This window comes from Pseudophryne corroboree, chromosome 6 (genome assembly GCF_028390025.1).
Source record: "Pseudophryne corroboree isolate aPseCor3 chromosome 6, aPseCor3.hap2, whole genome shotgun sequence".
NCBI classification, from domain to species: domain Eukaryota; kingdom Metazoa; phylum Chordata; class Amphibia; order Anura; family Myobatrachidae; genus Pseudophryne; species Pseudophryne corroboree.
Genome location: NC_086449.1, coordinates 659,882,000 through 659,908,539, shown reverse-complemented (window position 1 = coordinate 659,908,539; position 26,540 = coordinate 659,882,000). Strand labels below are relative to the sequence as shown.

Below are 26,540 nucleotides of genomic sequence, written 5' to 3'. Positions count from 1 at the left end.
GGGATGCAAACAATAAACACCGAAAGCACTGCTGTGGATGAAAGGAAATGTAGACAAATAAAACCGAAGAAAAAGTTTTCTATTTAAGTGAAACAATTCTGTATGTGATACAGCAGCCAACCACAGAATAGAACAAGAGACAATTGTTATACCAGCGCTGCAATCGGAATCCCATACACAATAATTCACAGGCCCTGATTGTATGTAAAAAAAAAAATGAATGTTTTATTATATTAAAAATGTATTTTCTGATTGAAACCCAGAGGGCATGTCAGCAAAACAGTATCCCTAATAAACAGATCAGGTGTACTATATCTATCTAATAAGCACAATATTGGGACAAATACTACGATACTGCACTGAAACACAGGTATGGGAGAGGGTGTGCCGGCGGCCAGCATACCGTCCGGAATCCCGACCACCGGCATACCGACAGCTGGGCAAGCGCAAACGAGCCCCTTGCTACGTGCGCCACGCTATCTATTCTCCCTCCAGGGTGGTCGTGGACCCCCAAGAGGGAGAAAAAGTGTTGGTATGCCGGCTGTCGGGATTCCGGCGCCGGTATACTGTGCGCCGGGATCCCGACAGTCGGCAAACTGAAGACCACCCATGGGAGAGACAGCTGAATACATATTGCATATATTATGTGCAAATGAGGAAAGATAATATTCCTCTGATATGTCCTTTGTCCTGTTTTAATCAGAATATACATTTTAACATAATAAAACAATCATTTGGCAGGGTTTCTTAAACTCAGCACTCAAGGCACCCTAACAGTCCAGGTGTTTTTATATATAGAGGTACTAAAAGCCACCTCTGCTAAGTCATGGATATCTTTAAAACCTAAACTGTTGGGATGTCTTGAGGACCAAGTTTGAGAACCACTGATGTATGGAATACTGACTACAGCGCTGGGATAGCAAATGTTTCTTACAACAGGCTGTGAGCAGAAATCAGCAGAGACAACATCCTGTGAGATTACAGGACGCCAAACCAGTGGCTGCGCTGCTTGTGGCCATAGGGGTATATGCAATTCACGGCTAATCGCGGCAATTTTTCACCGTTTTTTAATTCGACTTCATTCGACAGGTGAATTCCGGAAGGTGGCTTCCGGAATTCACCATATTCAATGAAAAACGGATTCGCCAGAATCGCGGGCGAAAATCGGCCGATTTGGCGGATTTTGCCGCGATTTTAAAAAACGGGAAAAAACGGAAAAAACCCGGGAAAAAAAATGGCGTGGGGTCCCCCCTCCAAAGCATAACCAGCCTCGGGCTCTTCGAGCTGGTCCTGGTTCTAAAAATGCAGGGGAAAAATTGGGCAGGGATCCCCCGTATTTTTAAAACCAGCACCGGGCTCTGCGCCTGGTGCCAAAAATACGGGGGACAAAAAGAGTAGGGGTCCCCCGTATTTTTAACACCAGCATCGGGATCCACTAGCTGGACAGATAATGCCACAGCCGGGGGTCACTTTTATGCCGTGCCCTGCGGCCGTGGCATTAAATATCCAACTAGTCACCCCTGGCCGGGGTACCCTGGGGGAGTGGGGACCCCTACAATCAAGGGGTCCCCCCCCCCAGCCACCCAAGGGCCAGGGGTGAAGCCCGAGGCTGTCCCCCCCCCATCCAATGGGCTGCGGATGGGGGGGCTGATAGCCTTTTGTGATAATAAAAAGATATTGTTTTTTCCAGTAGTACTACAAGTCCCAGCAAGCCTCCCCCGCAAGCTGGTACTTGGAGAACCACAAGTACCAGCATGCGGGAGAAAAGCGGGCCCGCTGGTACCTGTAGTACTACTGGGAAAAAAATACCCAAATAAAAACAGTACACACACACCTTGATAGTACAACTTTATTACACACTACCGACACACACATACTTACCTATGTTGACACGCCGACTGCCACGGTCTCCGACGATCCGAGGTACCTGTGAAAAAATTATACTCACCTTCCAGCGTCCAGAGGTACATCCAGGTCCAGAGAGATAAATCCACGTACTTGTAAAAAAAAAAAAACGCAAATACCCGCTCCATACCGGACTGAAAGGGGTCCCATGCTGACACATCAGACCCCTTTCTCCCGAATGCCGGGACATCACGTGACTCCTGTCACTGAAGTCCCTTCAGCCAATCAGGAAGCGCTACTTCCGTGGCGCTCACCTGATTGGCTGTGCGCTGTCTGTGCTGTCAGACAGCGCATCGCAAAGCCGCTCCATTACTTTCAATGGTGGGAACTTTGCGGGTAGCGGTGGGGTTAACCCGCGGTCAGCCGCTGACCGGCGGGTGACCTCACCGCTAGCCGCTAAGTTCCCACCATTGAATATAATGGACGGGGCTGTGCGATGCGCTGTCTGAGTTCAGACAGCGCACAGCCAATCAGGTGAGCGCATTCGTTGCGCTTCCTGATTGGCTTTAGAGACCTTTCAGTGACAGCTGTCACTGAGAGGTCTCTCTGCATTCGGGGATAGGGGTCCCATGTGTCAGCATGGGACCCCTTTCAGTCCGTTTGGTCGGGTGTCCGGTTTGTTATTTTCTACAAGTACATGGATTTATCTCTGGACCCTGGTTGAGGTGAGTATATTGATCTTTTATTTTCAGGTATCCGTGGATTCTACATGGAGAAGAGGACCGATGTCGGCGTGTGAACATAGGTAAGTATGTGTGTGTCGGCAGTGTGTAATAAAGTTTTACTGTCGACGGTGTGTGTGTCCTGTTTTTATTTGGGTATTTTTTTTCCAGTAGTACTACAGGTACCAGCGGGCCCGCTTTTCTCCCGCATGCTGGTACTTGTGGTTCTCCAAGTACCAGCTTGCGGGGGAGGCTTGCTGGGACTTGTAGTACTGCTGGAAAAAACAATATTCTTTTCATGATCACAAAAGGCTATCATCCCCCCCATCCGCAGCCCATTGGATGGGGGGGGGACAGCCTCGGGCTTCACCCCTGGCCCTTGGGTGGCTGGGGGGGGGGGGACCCCTTGATTGAAGGGGTCCCCACTCCCCCAGGGTGCCCCGGCCAGGGGTGACTAGTTGGATATTTAATGCCACGGCCGCAGGGCACGGCATAAAAGTGACCCCCGGCTGTGGCATTATCTGTCCAGCTAGTGGAGCCCGATGCTGGTGTTAAAAATACGGGGGACCCCTACGCTTTTTGTCCCCCGTATTTTTGGCACCAGCACCAGGCGCAGAGCCCGGTGCTGGTTTTAAAAATACGGGGGATCCCCTGTCAATTTTCCCCCCGCATTTTTAGAACCAGGACCAGCTCGAAGAGCCCGAGGCTGGTTATGCTTTGGAGGGGGGACCCCACGCCATTATTTTTTAGGATTTTACCGTTCCAGCAATAAAAAAAAAAATTTAAAAAAAATAATATTTTAAAAAATAATAAGAATTTACTTACCGATAATTCTATTTCTCGTAGTCCGTAGTGGATGCTGGGGACTCCGTCAGGACCATGGGGATTAGCGGCTCCGCAGGAGACAGGGCACAAAAGTAAAAGCTTTAGGATCAGGTGGTGTGCACTGGCTCCTCCCCCTATGACCCTCCTCCAAGCCTCAGTTAGGATACTGTGCCCGGACGAGCGTACACAATAAGGAAGGATTTTGAATCCCGGGTAAGACTCATACCAGCCACACCAATCACACTGTACAACCTGTGATCTGAACCCAGTTAACAGCATGATAACAGAGGAGCCTCTGAAAGATGGCTCACAACAATAATAACCCGATTTTTGTAACAATAACTATGTACAAGTATTGCAGACAATCCGCACTTGGGATGGGCGCCCAGCATCCACTACGGACTACGAGAAATAGAATTATCGGTAAGTAAATTCTTATTTTCTCTGACGTCCTAAGTGGATGCTGGGGACTCCGTCAGGACCATGGGGATTATACCAAAGCTCCCAAACGGGCGGGAGAGTGCGGATGACTCTGCAGCACCGAATGAGAGAACTCCAGGTCCTCCTCAGTCAGGGTGTGCCCCTGACCAAGTATCAGCTCGGCAAAGTTGTAAAGCCGAGACCCCTCGGGCAGCCGCCCAAGATGAGCCCACCTTCCTTGTGGAATGGGCATTTACATATTTTGGCTGTGGCAGGCCTGCCACAGAATGTGCAACTGAATTGTACTACACATCCAACTAGCAATCGTCTGCTTAGAAGCAAGAGCACCCAGTTTGTTGGGTGCATATAGGATAACAGCAAGTCAGTTTTCCTGACTCCAGCCGTCCTGGAAACTATATTTTCAGGGCCCTGACAACATCTAGCAACTTGGAGTCCTCCAAGTCCCTAGTAGCCGCAGGTACCACAATAAGCTGGTTCAGGTGAAACACTGACACCACCTTAGGGAGAAACTGGGGATGAGTCCGCAGCTCTGCCCTGTCCGAATGGACAATCAGATATGGGCTTTTTTGAGACAAACGCCGCCAATTCTGACACTCGCCTGGCCGAGGCCAGGGCCAACAGCATGGTCACTTTCCCTGTGAGATATTTCAAATCCACAGATTTGAGCGGTTTAAACCAATGTGATTTTAGGAATCCCAGAACTACGTTGAGATCCCACAGTGCCACTGGAGGCACAAAAGGGGGTTGTATATGCAGTACTCCCTTGACAAACTTCTGGACTTCAGGAACTGAAGCCAATTCTTTCTGGAAGAAAATCGACAGGGCCGAAATTTGAACCTTAATGGACCCCAATTTGAGGCCCATAGACACTCCTGTTTGCAGGAAATGCAGGAAACGTCCGAGTTGAAATTTCTTCATGGGGCCTTCCTGGCCTCACACCACGCAACATATTTTCGCCACATGTGGTGATAATGTTGTGCGGTCACCTCCTTCCTGGCTTTGACCAGGGTAGGAATGACCTCTTCCGGAATGCCTTTTTCCCTTAGGATCCGGCGTTCAAACGCCATGCCGTCAAACGCAGCCGCGGTAAGTCTTGGAACAGACATGGTACTTGCTGAAGCAAGTCCCTTCTTAGCAGCAGAGGCCATGAGTCCTCTGTGAGCATCTCTTGAAGTTCCGGGTACCAAGTCCTTCTTGGCCAATCCGGAGCCACGAGTATAGTTCTTACTCCTCTACGACTTATAATTCTCAATACCTTGGGTATGAGAAGCAGAGGAGGGAAGACATACACCGACTGGTACACCCACGGTGTTACCAGAACGTCCACAGCTATTGCCTGAGGGTCTTTTGACCTGGCGCAATACTTGTCCAGTTTTTTGTTCAGGCGGGACGCCATCATGTCCACCTTTGGTCTTTTCCAACGGTTCACAATCATGTGTAAGACTTCCCGATGAAGTCCCCACTCTCCCGGGTGGAGGTTGTCCACTCCCGGAATGAACACTGCTGACAGTGCTATCACATGATTTTCCGCCCAGCGAAGAATCCTTGCAGTTTCAGCCATTGCCCTCCTGCTTCTTGTGCCGCCCTGTCTGTTTACGTGGGCGACTGCCGTGATGTTGTCCCACTGGATCAATACCGGCTGACCTTGAAGCAGAGGTCTTGCTAAGCTTAGAGCATTGTAAATTGCCCTTAGCTCCAGTATATTTATGTGGAGAAAAATCTCCAGACTTGATCACACTCCCTGGAAATTTTTTCCCTGTGTGACTGCTCCCCAGCCTCTCAGGCTGGCCTCCGTGGTCACCAGCATCCAATCCTGAATGCCGAATCTGCGGCCCTCTAGAAGATGAGCACTCTGTAACCACCACAGGAGAGACACCCTTGTCCTTGGAGATAGGGTTATCCGCTGATGCATCTGAAAATGCGATCCGGACCATTTGTCCAGCAGATCCCACTGAAAAGTTCTTGCGTGGAATCTGCCAAATGGAATCGCTTCGTAATAAGCCACCATTTTTCCCAGGACTCTTGTGCAATGATGCACTGACACTTTTCCTGGTTTTAGGAGGTTCCTGACTAGCTCGGATAACTCCCTGGCTTTCTCCTCCGGGAGAAACACCTTTTTCTGGACTGTGTCCAGAACCATCCCTAGGAACAGCAGACGTGTCGTCGGAAACGGCTGTGATTTTGGATATTTAGATTCCACCCGTGCTGTCGTAGAACTACTTGAGATAGTGCTACTCCGACTTCCAACTGTTCTCTGGACCTTGCCCTTATCAGGAGATCGTCCAAGCAAGGGATAATTAAGACGCCTTTTCTTTGAAGAAGAATCATCATTTTGGCCATTACTTTGGTAAAGACCCGGGGTGCCGTGGACAATCCAAACGGCAGCGTCTGAAACTGATAGTGACAGTTCCGTACCACGAACCTGAGGTACCCTTGGTGAGAAGGGCAATTTGGGACATGGAGGTAAGCATCCTTGATGTCCAGGGACACCATATAGTCCCCTTCTTCCTGGTTCGCTATCACTGCTCTGAGTGACTCCATCTTGATTTGAACCTTTGTATGTAAGTGTTCAAAGATTTCCCATTTAGAATAGGTCTCACCGAGCCGTCTGGCTTCAGTACCACAATATAGTGTGGAATAATACCCCTTTCCTTGTTGTAGGAGGGGTACTTTGATTATCACCTGCTGGGAATACAGCTTGTGAATTGTTTCCAATACTGCCTCCCTGTCGGAGGAAGACGTTGGTAAAGCAGACATCAGGAGCCTGCGAGGGGGAGACGTCTCGAATTTCCAGTCTGTACCCCTGGGATATTACTTGTAGGATCCAGGGGTCCACTTGCGAGTGAGCCCACTACGCGCTGAAACTCTTGAGACGACCCCCCACCGCACTTGAGTCCGCTTGTACGGCCCCAGAGTCATGCTGAGGACTTGGCAGAAGCTGTGGAGGGCTTCTGTTCCTGGGAATGGGCTGCCTGCTGCAGTCTTCTTCCCTTTCCTCTATCCCTGGGCAGATATGACTGGCCTTTTGCCCGCTTGCCCTTATGGGGCGAAAGGACTGAGGCTGAAAAGACGGTGTCTTTTTCTGCTGAGATGTGATTTGGGGTAAAAAAGGTGGATTTTCCAGCTGTTGCCGAGGCCACCAGGTCCGATGGACCGACCCCAAATAACTCCTCCCCTTTATACGGCAATACTTCCATGTGCCGTTTGGAATCTGCATCACCTGACCACTGTCGTGTCCATAAACATCTTCTGGCAGATATGGACATCGCACTTACTCTTGATGCCAGAGTGCAAATATCCCTCTGTGCATCTCGCATATATAGAAATGCATCCTTTAAATGCTCTATAGTCAATAAAATACTGTCCCTGTCAAGGGTATCAATATTTTCAGTCAGGGAATCCGACCAAGCCACCCCAGCGCTGCACATCCAGGCTGAGGCGATCGCTGGTCGCAGTATAACACCAGTATGTGTGTATATACCTTTTTAGGATATTTTCCAGCCTCTCAGCTGGCTCCTTGAGGGCGGCCCTATCTGGAGACGGTACCGCCACTTGTTTTGATAAGCGTGTGAGCGCCTTATCCACCCTAAAGGGTGTTTCCCAACGCGCCCTAACTTCTGGCGGGAAAGGGTATACCGCCAATAATTTTCTATCGGGGGAAACCCACGCATCATCACACACTTCATTTAATTTATCTGATTCAGGAAAAACTACAGGTAGTTTTTTTACACCCCACATAATACCTTCTTGTGGTACTTGTAGTATCAGAAATATGTAACACCTCCTTCATTGCCCTTAACATGTAACGTGTGGCCCTAAAGGAAAATACGTTTGTTTCTTTACCGTCGACACTGGAGTCAGTGTCCGTGTCTGTGTCGACCGACTGAGGTAAATGAGCGTTTTACAGCCCCTGACGGTGTTTGAGACGCCTGGACAGGTACTAATTTGTTTGCCGGCCGTCTCATGTCGTCAACCGACCTTGCAGCGTGTTGACATTATCACGTAATTCCTTAAATAAGCCATCCATTCCGGTGTCGACTCCCTAGAGCAGGCATTCCCAACCACGGTCCTCAAGGCACACCAACAGTGCTGGTTTTAGAGATATCCAGGCTGCAGCACAGATGGTTAAATCAAAATAACTGAGCTACTAAATAAGTCACCTGTGCTGAAACCTGGATATCACTAAAACCTGCACTGTTGGTGTGCCTTGAGGACCGTGGTTGGGAATGCCTGCCCTAGAGAGTGACATCACCATTTCAGGCAATTGCTCCGCCTCCTCACCAACATCGTCCTCATACATGTCGACACACACGTACCGACACACAGCACACACACAGGGAATGCTCTGATAGAGGACAGGACCCCACTAGCCCTTTGGGGAGACAGAGGGAGAGTTTGCCAGCACACACCAAAACTGCTATAATTATACAGGGACAACCTTTATATAAGTGTTTTTCCCTTATAGCATTTTAATATATATATATATCGCCAAATAAGTGCCCCCCCTCTCTGTTTTAACCCTGTTTCTGTAGTGCAGTGCAGGGGAGAGCCTGGGAGCCTTCCCACCAGCATTTCTGTGAGGGAAAATGGCGCTGTGTGCTGAGGAGAATAGGCCCCGCCCCCTTTTCGGCGGGCTTCTTCTCCCGTTTTTCTGAGACCTGGCAGGGGTTAAATACATCCATATAGCCCCCAGGGGCTATATGTGATGTATTTTTAGCCAGAATAAGGTACTATCATTGCTGCCCAGGGCGCCCCCCCCAGCGCCCTGCACCCTCAGTGACCGCTGCTATGAAGTGTGCTGACAACAATGGCGCACAGCTGCAGTGCTGTGCGCTACCTTATGAAGACTGAAGAGTCTTCTGCCGCCGTTTCTGGACCTCTTCACTTTTCGGCATCTGCAAGGGGGTCGGCGGCGCGGCTCCGGGACGAACCCCAGGGTGAGACCTGTGTTCCGACTCCCTCTGGAGCTAATGGTGTCCAGTAGCCTAAGAAGCCAATCCATCCTGCACGCAGGTGAGTTCACTTCTCTCCCCTAAGTCCCTCGTAGCAGTGAGCCTGTTGCCAGCAGGACTCACTTAAAAATAAAAAACCTAACAAACTTTTACTCTAAGCAGCTCTTTAGGAGAGCCACCTAGATTGCACCCTTCTCGGCCGGGCACAAAAATCTAACTGAGGCTTGGAGGAGGGTCATAGGGGGAGGAGCCAGTGCACACCACCTGATCCTAAAGCTTTTACTTTTGTGCCCTGTCTCCTGCGGAGCCGCTAATCCCCATGGTCCTGACGGAGTCCCCAGCATCCACTTAGGACGTCAGAGAAATATAAATAATATTTGTGCCTCCAAAAAAAAAAAAAAAAAAGTACCTAATCCCTTCTAATATAAATAGATCTGCTATTCCCAAAAAAAAAAAAACACAAAAAAAAACATGTTTAAATTTTTTTTATTTGTTTTCACCCTCCAAAGTGTGGCGGGTTGAAAATGACGAATTTGCTGTCTAAAAGCACTGCTGTCGAATTTCCAAACTTGAATTAAATATGCTTTGGTCGAATTGCAGCACTTATATCATTGCAGAAAAGTCGAATTTGCAAAAATTCGAATTTCAAAAAGTCGAATTTTGAAAGTCCGTTTTTTGGTCGGAAAGCACTGAATTGCATAGGCGAATTTTTTTTTTGGTCGAAAATGACCCGAAATTCGACAATTTCGGGAATTCGACCGCAATTGCATATACCCCATAGTCTCATTAACCAATTGCCTGCATCAGATGCGACCATGGCTGCAAGTGCTTTATCTGACCTAGTCACACAGGATGCGACCAGTCAGACAGAGAGTGTTAGCAGCAGCAGGGAATAGAAACTTCCCCCCGCTGCTGCTGTCAGAGGGACCGGAAGGTCCCTCTGCCTCACTGCACTCTCCCCTACTGATTGCCACACGGCAGAATCTCCCCCTTCTCCAGCAGCTGCAGACAATGGCAGCCGCTGGGGTATGTAAATCAACCCTCCAAAGCCACTTCCAAATATATTTTTTTTAACTAAAATCATTTGGGATCGGGTTAAATTCATGTTCTTCACCTAACTCACTCATGAAAAAAACAGAGAATTTCGGAGCGGTTTTTGGCGAAATAAATAGTCAGTTAAGTGGTTAAAGATGTTCAATCGCGTGTTTATGTGCGTCATCAGCGGGGTTGTGTCATCTGAGGTGCTGCACGACAGATGGGCTGAATCTGCTGACGACAGCAGGCAGGTTAATGCAAGATGGAAGCATAGATTAGACAGTCGTACACCGGATCATGCATGTGTACGACCAACAGATATAGCCTTCCATCGGGCGTCGGGTCGGCTGGAAAATACATCGCTGTGATGTGTTCCCAGGCATTACAGACATGACTTACAGTTGCCTATAGGGTACTTATATATCAATGTCCACACATCTATGTATTTACATTTACATGTAGATGATTTCTACAATTTTGGAAGCAAATTTTACCTTTTTCCTTTCTCCAATTACAGGCGGCTGAACTCCATTCACCAGCAACTTGGATAGTTGTTTCGATATGAAATCTTTTCGTAAGTGTACATTAATAAAGCCTGTTTAATCAGATGGTTTACAACATTAAAAAGCAAGATAGTTTAAAGTAAAGTAACTAGAAAAAAAATGAACTAAAAACTGGCAGATTCACCTATCCACACAAATCCATATCTGGGGTATGAAAAAATAAGATTTTACTCACCGGTAAATCTATTTCTCGTAGTCCGTAGTGGATGCTGGGAACTCCGTAAGGACCATGGGGAATAGACGGGCTCCGCAGGAGACTGGGCACTCTAAAAGAAAGATTAGGTACTATCTGGTGTGCACTGGCTCCTCCCACTATGACCCTCCTCCAGACCTCAGTTAGGATACTGTGCCCGGAAGAGCTGACACAATAAGGAAGGATTTTGAATCCCGGGTAAGACTCATACCAGCCACACCAATCACACCGTATAACTCGTGATACTACACCCAGTTAACAGTATGAAATATAACTGAGCCTCTCAACAGATGGCTCAACAATAACCCTTAGTTAGGCAATAACTACATACAAGTATTGCAGACAATCCGCACTTGGGATGGGCGCCCAGCATCCACTACGGACTACGAGAAATAGATTTACCGGTGAGTAAAATCTTATTTTCTCTGACGTCCTAGTGGATGCTGGGAACTCCGTAAGGACCATGGGGATTATACCAAAGCTCCCAAACGGGCGGGAGAGAGCGGATGACTCTGCAGCACCGAATGAGAGAACTCAAGGTCCTCCTCAGCCAGGGTATCAATTTTGTATAATTTAGCAAAGGTGTTTGCCCCTGACCAAGTTGCAGCTCGGCAAAATTGTAAAGCCGAGACCCCTCGGGCAGCCGCCCAAGATGAGCCCACTTTCCTCGTGGAATGGGCTTTTACTGATTTAGGATGCGGCAATCCAGCCGCAGAATGCTCCAGCTGAATTGTGCTACAAATTCAGCGAGCAATAGTCTGCTTAGAAGCAGGAGCACCTATTTTGTTGGGTGCCTACAGGATAAAAAGCAAGTCAGTTTTCCTGACTCCAGCCGTCCTGGAAATATAAATTTTTAAGGCCCTGACTACGTCCAGTAACTTGGAATCTTCCAAGTCCCTAGTAGCCGCAGGCACTACAATAGGTTGGTTCAAGTGAAAAGCTGATACCACCTTAGGGAGAAACTGGGGACGAGTCCTCAATTCTGCCCTATCCATATGGAAAATCAGATAAGGGCTTTTACATGACAAAGCCGCCAATTGTGACACACGCCTGGCCGAAGCCAAGGCCAATAACATGACCACTTTCCACGTGAGATATTTCAAATCCACAGTTTTAAGTGGCTCAAACCAATGTGATTTTAAGAAACTCAACACCACGTTGAGATCCCAAGGTGCCACAGGAGGCACAAAAGGGGGCTGAATATGTAGCACTCCCTTTACAAATGTCTGAACTCCAGGCAGTGAAGCCAGTTCTTTCTGGAAGAAAATCGACAGAGCCGAAATCTGGACCTTAATGGAACCCAATTTTAGGCCCATAGTCACCCCCGACTGTATGAAGTGCAGAAAACGACCCAGCTGAAATTCCTCTGTTGGGGCCTTCCTGGCCTCACACCACGCAACATATTTTCGCCAAATACGGTGATAATGGTTTGCGGTTACTTCTTTCCTGGCTTTTATCAGCGTAGGAATGACTTCTTCCGGAATGCCCTTTTCCTTTAGGATCCGGAATTCAACCGCCATGCTATCAAACGCAGCCACGGTAAGTCTTGGAACAGACAAGGCCCCTCCTGTAGCAGATCCTGTCTGAGCGGTAGAGGCCATGGGTCCTCTGATATAATTTCTTGAAGTTCTGGGTACCAAGCTCTTCTTGGCCCATCCGGAACCACGAGTATCGTTCTTACTCCTCGTTTTCTTATTATTCTCAGTACCTTTGGTATGAGAGGCAGAGGAGGGAATACATAAACCGACTGGTACACCCACGGTGTCACTAGAGCGTCCACAGCTATTGCCTGAGGGTCCCTTGACCTGGCGCAATATCTAGTTTTTTGTTTAGGCGGGACGCCATCATGTCCACCTGTGGCCTTTCCCAACGGTTTACCAACAGTTGGAAGACTTCTGGATGAAGTCCCCACTCTCCCGGGTGTAGGTCGTGTCTGCTGAGGAAGTCTGCTTCCCAGTTGTCCACTCCCGGAATGAACACTGCTGACAGTGCTAAGACGTGATTTTCCGCCCATCGGAGAATCCTTGTGGCTTCTGCCACTGCCATCCTGCTTCTTGTGCCGCCCTGTCGGTTTACATGGGCGACTGCCGTGATGTTGTCTGATTGGATCAGTACCGGCTGGTTTTGAAGCAGAGGCCTTGCCAGACTTAGGGCATTGTAAATGGCCCTCAGTTCCAGAATATTTATGTGTAGGGACGACTCCTGACTTGACCAAAGTCCTTGGAAATTTCTTCCCTGTGTGACTGCCCCCCAGCCTCGAAGGCTGGCATCCGTGGTTACCAGGACCCAGTCCTGTATGCCGAATCTGCGGCCCTCTTGAAGATGAGCACTCTGCAGCCACCACAGTAGAGATACCCTGGTCCTTGGAGACAGGGTTATCAGCCGATGCATCTGAAGATGCGATCCCGACCACTTGTCCAAGAGGTCCCACTGAAAGGTTCTTGCATGGAACCTGCCGAATGGAATTTTGCTTCGTAAGAAGCTACCATTTTTCCCAGGACTCGTGTGCAGTGATGCACCGATACCTGTTTTGGTTTCAGGAGGTCTCTGACTAGAGATGACAGCTCCTTGGCTTTCTCCTGCGGGAGAAACACTTTTTTCTGTTCTGTGTCCAGAACCATCCCCAGGAACAGTAGGCGTGTGGTAGGAACCAGCTGTGACTTTGGAATGTATAGAATCCATCCGTGCTGTTGTAGCACTTCCCGAGATAGTGCTACTCCGACCAACAACTGCTCCTTGGACCTCGCCTTTATAAGGAGATCGTCCAAGTACGGGATAATTAAAACTCCCTTTTTTCGAAGGAGTATCATCATTTCTGCCATTACCTTGGTAAAAGACCCTCGGTGCCGTGGACCGTCCAAACGGCAGTGTTTGGAATTGGTAATGGCAATCCTGTACCACAAATCTGAGGTACTCCTGGTGAGGATGGTAAATGGGGACATGTAGGTAAGCATCCTTGATGTCCAGGGATACCATGTAATCCCCCTCCTCCAGGCTTGCAATAACCGCCCTGAGCGATTCCATCTTGAACTTGAATTTTTTTATGTGTTCAAGGATTTCAAATTTAAAATGGGTCTCACCGAACCGTCCGGTTTCGGTACCACAAACAGTGTGGAATAGTAACCCCGTCCTTGTTGAAGTAGGGGCACCTTGACTATCACCTGCTGGGAATACAGCTTGTGAATTGCCTCTAGCACAGCCTCCCTGCCTGAGGGAGTTGTCGGCAAGGCAGATTTGAGGAAACGGTGGGGGAGAGACGCCTCGAATTCCAGCTTGTACCCCTGAGATACTACTTGAAGGATCCAGGGATCCACCTGTGAGCGAGCCCACTGATCGCTGAAATTTTTGAGGCGGCCCCCCACCGTACCTGGCTACGCCTGTGGAGCCCCCGCGTCATGCAGTGGACTCAGAGGAAGCGGGGGAAGAATTTTGATTCTGGGAACTGGCTGACTGGTGCACTTTTTCCCTCTCCCCTCGTCTCTGTGCAGAAAGGAAGCGCCTTTGACCCGCTTGCTTTTCTGAAGCCGAAAGGACTGTACCTGATAATACAGTGCTTTCTTAGGCTGTGAGAAAACCTGAGGTAAAAAATTTTCTTCCCAGCTGTTGCTGTGGATACGAGGTCCCAGAGACCATCCCCAAACAATTCCTCACCCTTATAAGGCTCTATGTGCCTTTTAAAGTCAGCATCACCTGTCCAGTGTCGGGTCTCTAATACCCTCCTGACAGAATGGACATTGCATTAATTCTGGATGCCAGCCGGCAAAATATCCCTCTGTGCATCCCTCATATATAAGACGACGTCTTATGTTCGCAAAATAGTATCCCTGTTTGACAGGGTTACAGACCACGCTGCAGCAGCACTATCTGCAGGTCTAGTACCTGAGTGTGTAAATACAGACTTCAGGATAGCCTCCTGCTTTTTATCAGCAGGTACCTTCAAAGTGGCCGTATCCTAAGACGGCAGTGCCACCTTTTTTGACAAACGTGTGAGCGCCTTATCCACCCTAGGGGATATCTCCCAGCGTAACTTATCCTCTGGCGGGAAAGGGTACGCCATCAGTAACTTTTTAGAAATTACCAGTTTCTTATCGGGGGAACCCACGCTTTTTCACACTTCATTCACTCATTTGATGGGGGAACAAAACACTGCCTGCTTTTTCTCCCCAAACATAAAACCCTTTTTTAGTGGTACTTGGGTTAATGTCAGAAATGTGTAACACATTTTTTATTGCCGGGATCATGTAACGGATGTTCCTAGTGGATTGTGTATATGTCTCAACCTCGTCGACACTGGAGTCAGACTCCGTGTCGACATCTGTGTCTGCCATCTGAGGGAGCGGGCGTTTTTGAGCCCCTGATGGCCTTTGAGACGCCTGGGCAGGCGCGGGCTGAGAAGCCGGCTGTCCCATAGCTGTTACGTCATCCAGCCTTTTATGTAAGGAGTTGACACTGTCGGTTTATACCTTCCACCTATCCATCCACTCTGGTGTCGGCCCCACAGGGGGCGACATCACATTTATCGGCATCTGCTCTGCCATCACAAAAGCCTCCTCATCAAACGTGTCGACACAGCCGTACCGACACACCGCACACACACACAGGAAATGCTCTGACTGAGGACAGGACCCCACACAGCCCTTTGGGGAGACAGAGAGAGAATATGCCAGCACACACCAGAGCGCTATATAATTTTGGGATTAACACTATATTGAGTGAATTTTTCCCAATAGCTGCTTGTATATACAATATTTCGCCTAAATTTTGTGCCCCCCCTCTCTTTTTAACCCTTTGAGCCTGAAAACTACAGGGGAGAGCCTGGGGAGCTGTCTTCCAGCTGCACTGTGAAGAGAAAATGGCGCCAGTGTGCTGAGGGAGAAGCCCCGCCCCTTTTTCAACTGACTTTCTCCCGCTTTTTCTGGAATACTGGCAGGGGTAATTTTACATCTATATAGCCTCTAGGACTATATATGATGTAGATTTGCCAGCCAAGGTGTCATATATTGCCCTCAGGGCGCCCCCCCCAGCGCCCTGCACCCTCAGTGACCGGAGTGTGAAGTGTGCATGAGGAGCAATGGCGCACAGCTGCAGTGCTGTGCGCTACCTTGGTGAAGACCGAAGTCTTCTGCCGCCGATTTTCCGGACCTCTTCTTGCTTCTGGCTCTGTAAGGGGGACGGCGGCGCGGCTCCGGGAACGAACACCAAGGCCAGTTCCATGCGGTCGATCCCTCTGGAGCTAATGGTGTCCAGTAGCCTAAGAAGCCCAAGCTAGCTGCAAGTAGGTAAGTTCGCTTCTTCTCCCCTTAGTCCCTCGATGCAGTGAGCCTGTTGCCAGCAGGTCTCACTGTAAAATAAAAAACCTAAATAAACTTTCTTTCTAGGAGCTCAGGAGAGCCCCTAGTGTGCATGCAGCTCGGCCGGGCACAGAAATCTAACTGGGGTCTGGAGGAGGGTCATAGTGGGAGGAGCCAGTGCACACCAGATAGTACCTAATCTTTCTTTTAGAGTGCCCAGTCTCCTGCGGAGCCCGTCTATTCCCCATGGTCCTTACGGAGTTCCCAGCATCCACTAGGACGTCAGAGAAATAGATTTACGCCACCTCATATAGCACATTACAGAGTGAGCTCTTTATATACAGTATGTAAGAATTCATGTAACAATTATATAAAGTTATTGTGTGTAAGAGCTGAGCAGGAGGGTGCTGCAGTGAGTCCACCGCCTGCGCCCTCCCCTCACAGCTCTCACTGTCTGCCCGGACACCAGACTCCGCTCTCCCACAGCTCACCAGCATCCCCTACCTCTCCAACCACAAGACTGTCCAAGATTCACTCTGGACAGAATACCCATCTCCCCTACAATATTTATATCATGTGGAGTGGGGCTATTAATGTAAGGTAGGGATATTAACCTAAAGAAGTGGAGGTTATTATAGTACAGTACTTTGGGAGGTAATTCACGTAATATATTCATGTAATATAGTGGCTGGTTGGGGCTATTTATTGAATATGTTGTCTGTTTTTATTACTTGCAGAGGCTATTAATGTAATGTGGTATATAGCTGGTGGCTATTAATACAATGTAAGGGCTCAAAGGGGAATTTATCATTCATCCATCAAATCACTTTTGCCGACTTTTTACGGTAAATTAAAACAGCCAGATTTATCAAATTCAACTTACTGAGAAATAATGGAAGGGACAAGATTTTCATAGACAACTAGCCACAAATCACGCCCCAGTTTTATTTAGACTCTATTCCTCTACCATTTTCCACTTGTCACATACAGTATGTGTTCCCATATACCAGTGGTTCCCAAACTTATTTGAATCACGGCACCTGAGAGTATCAGAATTTTTCTCATGGCACCCCAAGGCCAAAAGTTTCTTATTGAGAGATTTAGAAAATAAATATTAAATTATTTAAGTTGTGTTTATATGTCATCCTTAGGTTCAATTGTGTAGTGAGGGGACAAGATTTGCTTCTGTTTGGCCACGTTTAATGATTGGAAACCAACAGCACTGGCTTTACCTATTAAATTGACCATAAATAATTTGAATTGGTCCTGGTCCACCAATCCAAGGCACCCCAGGGTGCCTAGGCAGACAGTTTTGAGAACCACTGCCATATATAATTTCCCATTTGTCACATGTGTACCATTTTCCTCATCACCTGTGTTCCCCTACCATTGTCACCTATGTGTTCTCATACCATTCTCCTCGTCACCTGTGTTCCCCTACCATTCTCCCCTATGTGTTCCTCCACCATTCTCTTGTCATCTATGTGTTCCCCTACCATTTTCCCCTTGTCACCTATGTGTTCCTCCACCATTCTCCTCTTGTCATCTATGTGTTCCCCTACCATTCTCCTTGTCACATATGTTCCCCCTACCATTCTCCACTAGCCACCTATGTTTCTCTAGCATCCTCCCCTTGTCGCATATGTTCTCATATTTAAACAAGTGATACAGAGTACAGGTAAATCCTGATGCCTGAAAAACACCTTGCATGCAGGAAGAAAATAGGATTTTAATACCTACCGGTAAATCCTTTTCTCTTAGTCCGTGGAGGATGCTGGGGACTCCAAATGGACCATGGGGTATTGACGGGATCCGCAGGAGACATGGGCACTTAAGACTTTAAAAGGGGTGTGAACTGGCTTCCTCCCTCTATGCCCCTCCTCCAGACTCCAGTTATAGAACTGTGCCCAGGGAGACGGACATTTCGAGGAAAGAATTTATCAGTTAAGCACGGTGAGCGTCATACCAGCTCACACCTCCAGCATGCCGCAGAACGTGGCATTCAAGAGAATACCAGCTGACGGCATGACCAAAAAACAGCAAAACGCTGCAAGGATCCCCTTGATGAAGTCTGGATGCTGACGGACGAAACGCGTTGGAACTACCTACAGACATCTCCTATTAAGGACAGATAAGCCTCATACATTTTTTTATCTTGTACGCATTTTATTCAGCAACCTTTCTATGGCATATTGGATAGAATTGACTGCTGACATTCCGTATATGGACAGATAAGCCCTATATATTTTGCTATCTTGTACGCATTTTATGTTTATTTGTGTATTAAATTTATGTTTTTAACAAAATTATACTGTCTAGGCTATATATTGTGTAAGATTGGGAAAATGCTGATTCCCTAATTAGGCCTATAAGATCGTGGTATACTTTTACGTTTTTAAAACGGTACACACTATGTTTTGCTGTTTCTTCTTTTACATGTAACTAGACCATAAGAGAGGGCTCCCTGAGAAAAAGCTTCTCTATTTCAGATAAGTGTTCTAAGCTGGTTTATATCACCATTTTCCTCCACACTTTCCCCCCTGCATTTATATTAATCACACTCGTGGGCGCTTGTATTCATCTATTCTTGTATTTATTCATATGTGGTTGCCAAACACATTATTACGCATTATAAGCTGCCGCCCAGATAACATACTGGGAAGTGTTCTTTATGTAATTCTTGCAAGGTGATAATTATTTAAGATAAGGTATAGACATCACAAAAATTGTATTTAAGCGCCGCAGTCTTTATTTCTTTTTATATATATACATATATATATATATATATATATATATATATATATATATATATATATATATATATATATATATATAAAAAATAAGATTTTACTTACCGATAAATCTATTTCTCGTAGTCCGTAGTGGATGCTGGGACTCCGTAAGGACCATGGGGAATAGCGGCTCCGCAGGAGACAGGGCACAAAATAAAAGCTTAAGGATCAGGTGGTGTGCACTGGCTCCTCCCCCTATGACCCTCCTCCAAGCCTCAGTTAGGATACTGTGCCCGGACGAGCGTACATAATAAGGAAGGATATTGAATCCCGGGTAAGACTCATACCAGCCACACCAATCACACCGTACAACTTGTGATCTGAACCCAGTTAACAGTATGATAAACGCAAGGGAGCCTCTGAAAAGATGGCTCACAACAATAATAACCCGAATTTTTGTAACAATAACTATATACAAGTATTGCAGACAATCCGCACTAGGGATGGGCGCCCAGCATCCACTACGGACTACGAGAAATAGATTTATCGGTAAGTAAAATCTTATTTTCTCTGACGTCCTAGTGGATGCTGGGACTCCGTAAGGACCATGGGGATTATACCAAAGCTCCCAAACGGGCGGGAGAGTGCGGATGACTCTGCAGCACCGAATGAGAGAACTCCAGGTCCTCCTCAGCCAGGGTATCAAATTTGTAGAATTTAGCAAACGTGTTTGCCCCTGACCAAGTAGCTGCTCGGCAAAGTTGTAAAGCCGAGACCCCTCGGGCAGCCGCCCAAGATGAGCCCACTTTCCTTGTGGAATGGGCTTTTATTGATTTTGGCTGTGGCAGGCCTGCCACAGAATGTGCAAGCTGAATTGTACTACAAATCCAACGAGCAATCGTCTGCTTAGAAGCAGGGGCACCCAGCTTGTTGGGTGCATACAGGATAAACAGCGAGTCAGATTTTCTGACTCCAGCCGTCCTGGAAACATATATTTTTAAGGCCCTGACAACGTCAAGCAACTTAGAGTCCTCTAAGTCCCTGGTAGCCGCAGGTACCACAATAGGTTGGTTCATGTGAAATTCAGAAACCACCTTAGGTAGAAATTGAGGACGAGTCCTCAATTCCGCCCTGTCAGAATGAAAAATTAAGAAAGGGCTTTTATATGATAAAGCCGCCAATTCTGACACACGCCTGGCTGAAGCCAAGGCTAACAGCATCGACACCTTCCATGTGAGATATTTCAAGTCCACAGTGGAAAGTGGTTCAAACCAATGTGACTTTAGAAAACTCAACACCACGTTGAGATCCCAAGGTGCCACTGGAGGCACAAAAGGAGGCTGTATGTGCAGCACCCCTTTTACAAATGTCTGAACTTCAGGTACTGAAGCCAGTTCTTTCTGGAAGAAAATCGACAGGGCCGAAATTTGAACCTTAATGGACCCTAATTTTAGGCCCATAGACAGTCCTGTTTGCAGGAAATGAAGGAAACGACCCAGTTGAAATTCCTCTGTAGGGGCCCTCTTGGCCTCACACCACGCAACATATTTACGCCAAATGCGGTGATAATGTTTTGCGGTTACGTCCTTCCTGGCTTTGACCAGAGTAGGAATGACTTCTACTGGAATGCCTTTTTCCCTCAGGATCCGGCGTTCAACCGCCATGCCGTCAAACGCAGCCGCGGTAAGTCTTGGAACAGACAAGGCCCCTGCAGTAGCAGGTCCTTTCTTAGAGGTAGAGGCCACGGTTCGTCCGTGAGCATCTCTTGAAGTTCCGGGTACCAAGTCCTTCTTGGCCAATCCGGGACCACGAGTATAGTTCTTACTCCTCTCCTTCTTATGATTCTCAGTACTTTTGGTATGAGAGGCAGAGGAGGGAACACATACACTGACTGGTACACCCACGGCATTACCAGAGCGTCCCTGCTATTGCCTGAGGGTCCCTTGACCTGGCGCAATATCTGTCCAGTTTTTTGTTTAGACGTGACGCCATCATGTCCACCTTTGGTTTTTCCCAACGGTTTACAATCAGGTGGAAGACTTCTGGGTGAAGTCCCCACTCTCCCGGGTGAAGGTCGTGTCTGCTGAGGAAGTCTGCTTCCCAGTTGTCCACTCCCGGAATGAAAACTGCTGACAGTGCTATCACATGATTTTCCGCCCAGCGAAGAATCCTTGCAGCTTCTGCCATTGCCCTCCTGCTTCTCGTGCCGCCCTGTCTGTTTACGTGGGCGACTGACGTGATGTTGTCCGATTGGATCAACACCGCCTGACCCTGAAGCAGAGGTTTTGCTTGACTTAGGGCATTGTAAATGGCCCTTAGTTCCAGAATGTTTATATGAAGAGATGTTTCCATGCTTGACCACAGGCCCTGGAAATTCCTTCCCTGTGTGACTGCTCCCCAGCCTCTCAGGCTGGCATCCGTGGTTACCAGGATCCAATGCTGAATGCCAAATCTGCGGCCCTCTAGTAGATGAGCACTCTGCAGCCACCACAGGAGAGACACCCTTGTCCTTGGCGACAGGGTTATCCGCTGATGCATCTGCAGATGCGATCCGGACCATTTGTCCAGTAGATCCCACTGAAATGTTCTTGCATGGAATCTTCCGAATGGAATCGCTTCGTAAGAAGCCATCATTTTTCCCAGGACCCTCGTGCACTGATGCACTGAGACCTGGCCTGGTTTTAGGAGGTTCCTGACTAGCTCGGATAACTCCCTGGCCTTCTCCTCCGGGAGAAACACCTTCTTCTGGACTGTGTCCAGAATCATTCCTAGGAACAGTAGACGTGTCGTTGGAATCAGCTGCGATTTTGGAATATTTAGAATCCACCCGTGCTGACGTAATACTACCTGAGATAGTGCTACTCCGACTTCTAACTGTTCCCTGGATCTTGCCCTTATCAGGAGATCGTCCAAGTAAGGGATAATTAAAATGCCTTTTCTTCGTAGAAGAATCATCATTTCGGCCATTACCTTGGTAAAGACCCGAGGTGCCGTGGACAATCCAAACGGCAGCGTCTGAAACTGATAATGACAGTTTTGTACTACAAACCTGAGGTACCCTTGGTGAGAAGGGTATATTGGGACGTGGAGATAAGCATCTTTGATGTCCAGAGACACCATATAGTCCCCTTCTTCCAGGTTCGCTATCACTGCTCTGAGTGACTCCATCTTGAATTTGAACCTTTTTATGTAAGTGTTCAAGGATTTCAGATTTAAAATTGGTCTCACCGAGCCGTCCGGCTTCGGTACCACAAACAGCGTGGAATAATACCCCTTTCCTTGTTGCAGGAGGGGTACCTTGATTATCACCTGCTGGGAATACAGCTTGTGAATGGCTTCCAAAACTGCCTCCCTGTCGGAGGGAGACTTTGGTAAAGCAGACTTCAGGAACCGACGAGGGGGAAACGCCTCGAATTCCAGTTTGTACCCCTGCGATACTACCTGTAGAATCCAGGGATCCACTTGCGAGTGAGCCCACTGCGCGTTGAAATTCTTGAGACGGGCCCCCACCATATCTGAGTCTGCTTGTAAAGCCCCAGCGTCATGCTGAAGACTTGGCAGAAGCAGGGGAGGGCTTCTGCTCCTGGGAAGCGGCTGCATGGTGCAGTCTTTTTCCTCTTCCATTGCCCCGGGGCAGAAAAGAGTGGCCTTTTGCTCGCTTGTACTTATGGGAACGAAAGGACAGAGTTTGAAAAGACGGTGTCTTTTTCTGCTGATGTGGAGTGACCTGGGGTAAAAAGGTGGATTTTCCAGCCGTTGCCGTGGCCACCAGGTCCGATAGACCAGCCCCAAATAACTCCTCCCCTTTATACGGCAATACTTCCATGTGCCGTTTGGAATCCGCATCCCCTGACCACTGTCGCGTCCATAACGCTCTTCTGGCAGAGATGGACATAGCACTTACTCTTGATGCCAGGGTGCAAATATCCCTCTGTGCATCACGCATATATAGTAATGCATCCTTTAAATGTTCTATAGTTAACAAAATATTGTCCCTATCCAGGGTATCAATATTCTCAGTCAGGGAATCCGACCATGCGACTCCAGCACTGCACATCCAGGCTGAGGCGATTGCTGGTCGCAGTATAACACCAGTATGTGTGTATATACTTTTTAGGATATTTTCCAGCCTTCTATCAGCTGGTTCTTTGAGGGTGGCCGTATCAGGAGACGGTAACGCTACTTGTTTAGATAAACGTGTGAGCGCCTTATCTACCCTAGGGGGTGTTTCCCAACGCGCCCTAACCTCTGGCGGGAAAGGATATAATGCTAATAATTTTTTAGAAATTAGCTGTTTTTTATCGGGGGAAACCCACGCTTTTTCACACACCTCATTTATTTCCTCTGACTCAGGAAAAACTATTGGTAGTTTTTTCTCACCCCACATAATACCCTTCTTTGTGGTACTTGTAGTGTCAGAAAGGTTCAATGCCTCTTTCATTGCCGTGATCATGTAACGTGTGGCCCTACTGGACATTACGTTTGTCTCGTCACCGTCGACACTAGACTCAGTATCTGTGTCAGGGTCTGTGTCGACCCACTGAGGTAACGGGCGTTTTAGCGCCCCTGACGGTGTCTGAGACGCCTGGACAGGCACTAATTGATTTGCCGGCTGTCTCATGTCGTCAACAGTTTTTTGCAAATTGCTGACATTATCACTTAATTGTTTAAATACAATCATCCAGTCAGGTGTCGACTCCCTAGGGGGTGACATCACCAACACAGGCAACTGCTCCGCCTCCACATCATTTTCCTCCTCATACATGTCGACACACGCGTACCGACACACAGCACACACACCGGGAATGCTCTGATAGAGGACAGGACCCCACTTAGCCCTTTGGAGAGACAGAGGGAGAGTCTGCCAGCACACACCCAGCGCTATATATATATATACAGGGATAACCTTATATAAGCGTTACTCCCTTATAGCTGCTGTTAATATATTTATTTGCTGCCAAACGTGCCCCCCCTTCTCTTTTTTACCCTGATTCTGAAGCAGGACTGCAGGGGAGAGTCAGGGAGCCGTCCTTCCAGCGGAGCTGTGAGGGAAAATGGCGCTTGTGTGCTGAGGAGATAGGCTCCGCCCCTTCACGACGTCCTTATCTCCCGCTTTTTCTGTGTAAAATGGCAGGGGTAAAATACATCCATATAGCCCAGGAGCTATATGTGATGTATTCTTTTTAGCCACCTAAGGTATATACTGTAATATTGCGTCTCAGGGCGCTCCCCCCCCAGCGCCCTGCACCCTCAGTGACCGGAGTGTGAAGTGTGCTGAGAGCAATGGCGCACAGCTGCGGTGCTGTGCGCTACCTTAGTCTGAAGACAGGATCGTCTTCTGCCGCCGATTTCACCGGACCTCTTCGTCTCTTCTGGCTCTGTAAGGGGGACGGCGGCGCGGCTCCGGTGACCCATCCAGGCTGAACCTGTGATCGTCCCTCTGGAGCTAATGTCCAGTAGCCTAAGAAACCCGATCCACTCTGCACTCAGGTGAGTCCGTTTCTTCTCCCCTTAGTCCCACGATGCAGTGAGCCTGTTGCTAGCAGGACTCACTGAAAATAAAAAATCCTAAACTAAACTTTTATTCTAAGCAGCTCAGGAGAGCCACCTAAATTGCACCCTTCTCGGCCGGGCACAAAAATCCAACTGAGGCTTGGAGGAGGGTCATAGGGGGAGGAGCCAGTGCACACCACCTGATCCTTAAGCTTTTATTTTGTGCCCTGTCTCCTGCGGAGCCACTATTCCCCATGGTCCTTACGGAGTCCCAGCATCCACTAGGACGTCAGAGAAATATATATACATATATATACCTAGTGACGTTAATACATTCTTAATGTGTGCGAAACATGTACTGAACGCTGATTTGTGGATCTAATCAGGAAACTTTATGGTCGACATAAGAATTATTATTCGTGTCTATATCCGGGAGTAGCAACTGGGCAAAATAAAATTTTTGCGACCCTGAGGGGATCTGAGGGAAATATCTAATAAGAATAATACACCCTCCACAGATATTACTACGTCTGTGCAACCGTACCATATATATATATATATATATATATATATATATATATATATATATATATATATATATACAGCAAGGGAGAGACGGCGGCACTCAGAGACTTTCACTTTCAAAGGTAATAAAGCAAAGGGTGCATTTATTGGTCAACGTTTCGGGGGACGGACCCCCTTCTTCAGGACACTGCAAACTAGTGATTGTGCAACAAAAAACAACTTAAATACCTTACCTGTACCGCCAACCTGCGTCCGCCTCCACGTCCCAGCCGTCCGGACGGCTGGGACGTGGAGGCGGACGCAGGTTGGCGGTACAGGTAAGGTATTTAAGTTGTTTTTTGTTGCACAATCACTAGTTTGCAGTGTCCTGAAGAAGGGGGTCCGTCCCCCGAAACGTTGACCAATAAATGCACCCTTTGCTTTATTACCTTTGAAAGTGAAAGTCTCTGAGTGCCGCCGTCTCTCCCTTGCTGTACATATTGGGGTTGCCGCACCCCTAGGAGGGCACCGGAGCAATACCCCTTCGGGGACAACGTATGGCCGGGCTGCTTCCATGTTCTATATATATATATATATATATATATATATATACATACACACATACATACACACACATACAGGTATAGCCTTTTGAAAAGCATCACAGTATCATGCAATGTTTACCCCAGTCAGATTTGTTGGTGCCAACAAGGTCACCCACACACGTCTGCATGTCCCACATAGTTTTCTCTTGTGAAAGCTATACATCTACTGACATGTTGATACGTATTTTCATGAACCAAGTACCATCAGGCGTCGGCGGTGCCGACTGAGACATTTTTGACAGAGTACTCAGCCGTAGACATGCCGACACACATGTACTAACCACCCACCGACATTACACTGATTATTTTATGTCAGGGAAACACAGAAGACTTTTTTAGCTCTATTACACCATATTCCTTATATATTGTGCTTTTCTTATACATATAACAAACTAAACCACTGTGCCCCTCTTTGTTTTTCACTGTGATATCATCAGCAGTGCTTCTGGCAGGGCCAGCGTCTCTGTGAGGAGAAAATGGCGCTGTGTAGAGCTGTGAGGGCTAAGCCACGCCCCCATAATGGCGCGCTTCAGCCCCGCTATTTTTTTTAGCTTTTTTACCCTGGCAGGGGTCTGTATACAGTGCCTATGTACTGTATACTTTATGTGCCAGCCTGATATGGAGGTTTTATTGCTGCCCAGGGCGCCCCCCCTGCGCCCTTGTAGTGCCGCTTGTGTGTGGGAGCAATGGCGCGCTGCGCGGTACCTCTGAAGACTGAAGTCTTCTTTGCTTCTTTTACTCACCCGGCTTCTTTCTTCTGGCTCTGTGAGGGGGACGACACCGCGGCACCGGGAACGAGCAGCTAGGATATACCAAGTGATCAGACCCTCTGGAGCTAATGGTGTCCAGTAGCCTAAGAAGCAGAGCCTTTGAACTCACAGAAGTTGGTCTGACTCCTCTCCCCTCAGTCCCACGAAGCAGGGAGCCTGTTGCCAGCAGTGCTCCCTGAAAATAATAAACCTAACAAAGTCTTTTCAGAGAAACTCAGGAGAGCTCCTCAGTGTGTGACCAGTCTCTCTGGGCACAGAATCTAACTGGAATCTGGAGGAGGGGCATAGAGGGAGGAGCCAGTTCACACCCCTTTTAATGTCTTAAAGTGCCCAAGTCTCCTGCGGATCCCGTCTACACCCCATGGTCCATTTGGAGTCCCCAGCATCCTCTAGGACGTATGAGAAAAGAAAGTTTAGTTTGTACAGGAAGGGAAATAAATGTCTGTGTCAAATTACTGCAGCATCTATGTAGGTGAAGTAGGGACATAGACATTATAACCGGGAACCAGCAGGGAAAGGTATTGAAGAAGCTTATTTGCACTGTTAAAAACTGGCTGTCAGCTAGCCTC

The 26,540-nt window shown here is 47.9% G+C and overlaps 1 protein-coding gene across 3 annotated transcripts in view; it reads right to left on the bottom strand.

The window, feature by feature from the left end:
- Window positions 1–26,540, bottom strand: part of RARS1 (arginyl-tRNA synthetase 1) — a 190,295-nt gene that overhangs the window by 75,955 nt on the left and 87,800 nt on the right. For all 3 annotated transcript variants that reach the window (XM_063928231.1, XM_063928232.1, XM_063928233.1), the window contains exon 5: window positions 10,315–10,415. In XM_063928231.1, the coding sequence (XP_063784301.1) occupies window positions 10,315–10,415 (101 nt within the window). The remainder of the gene's footprint in view (window positions 1–10,314; window positions 10,416–26,540) is intronic.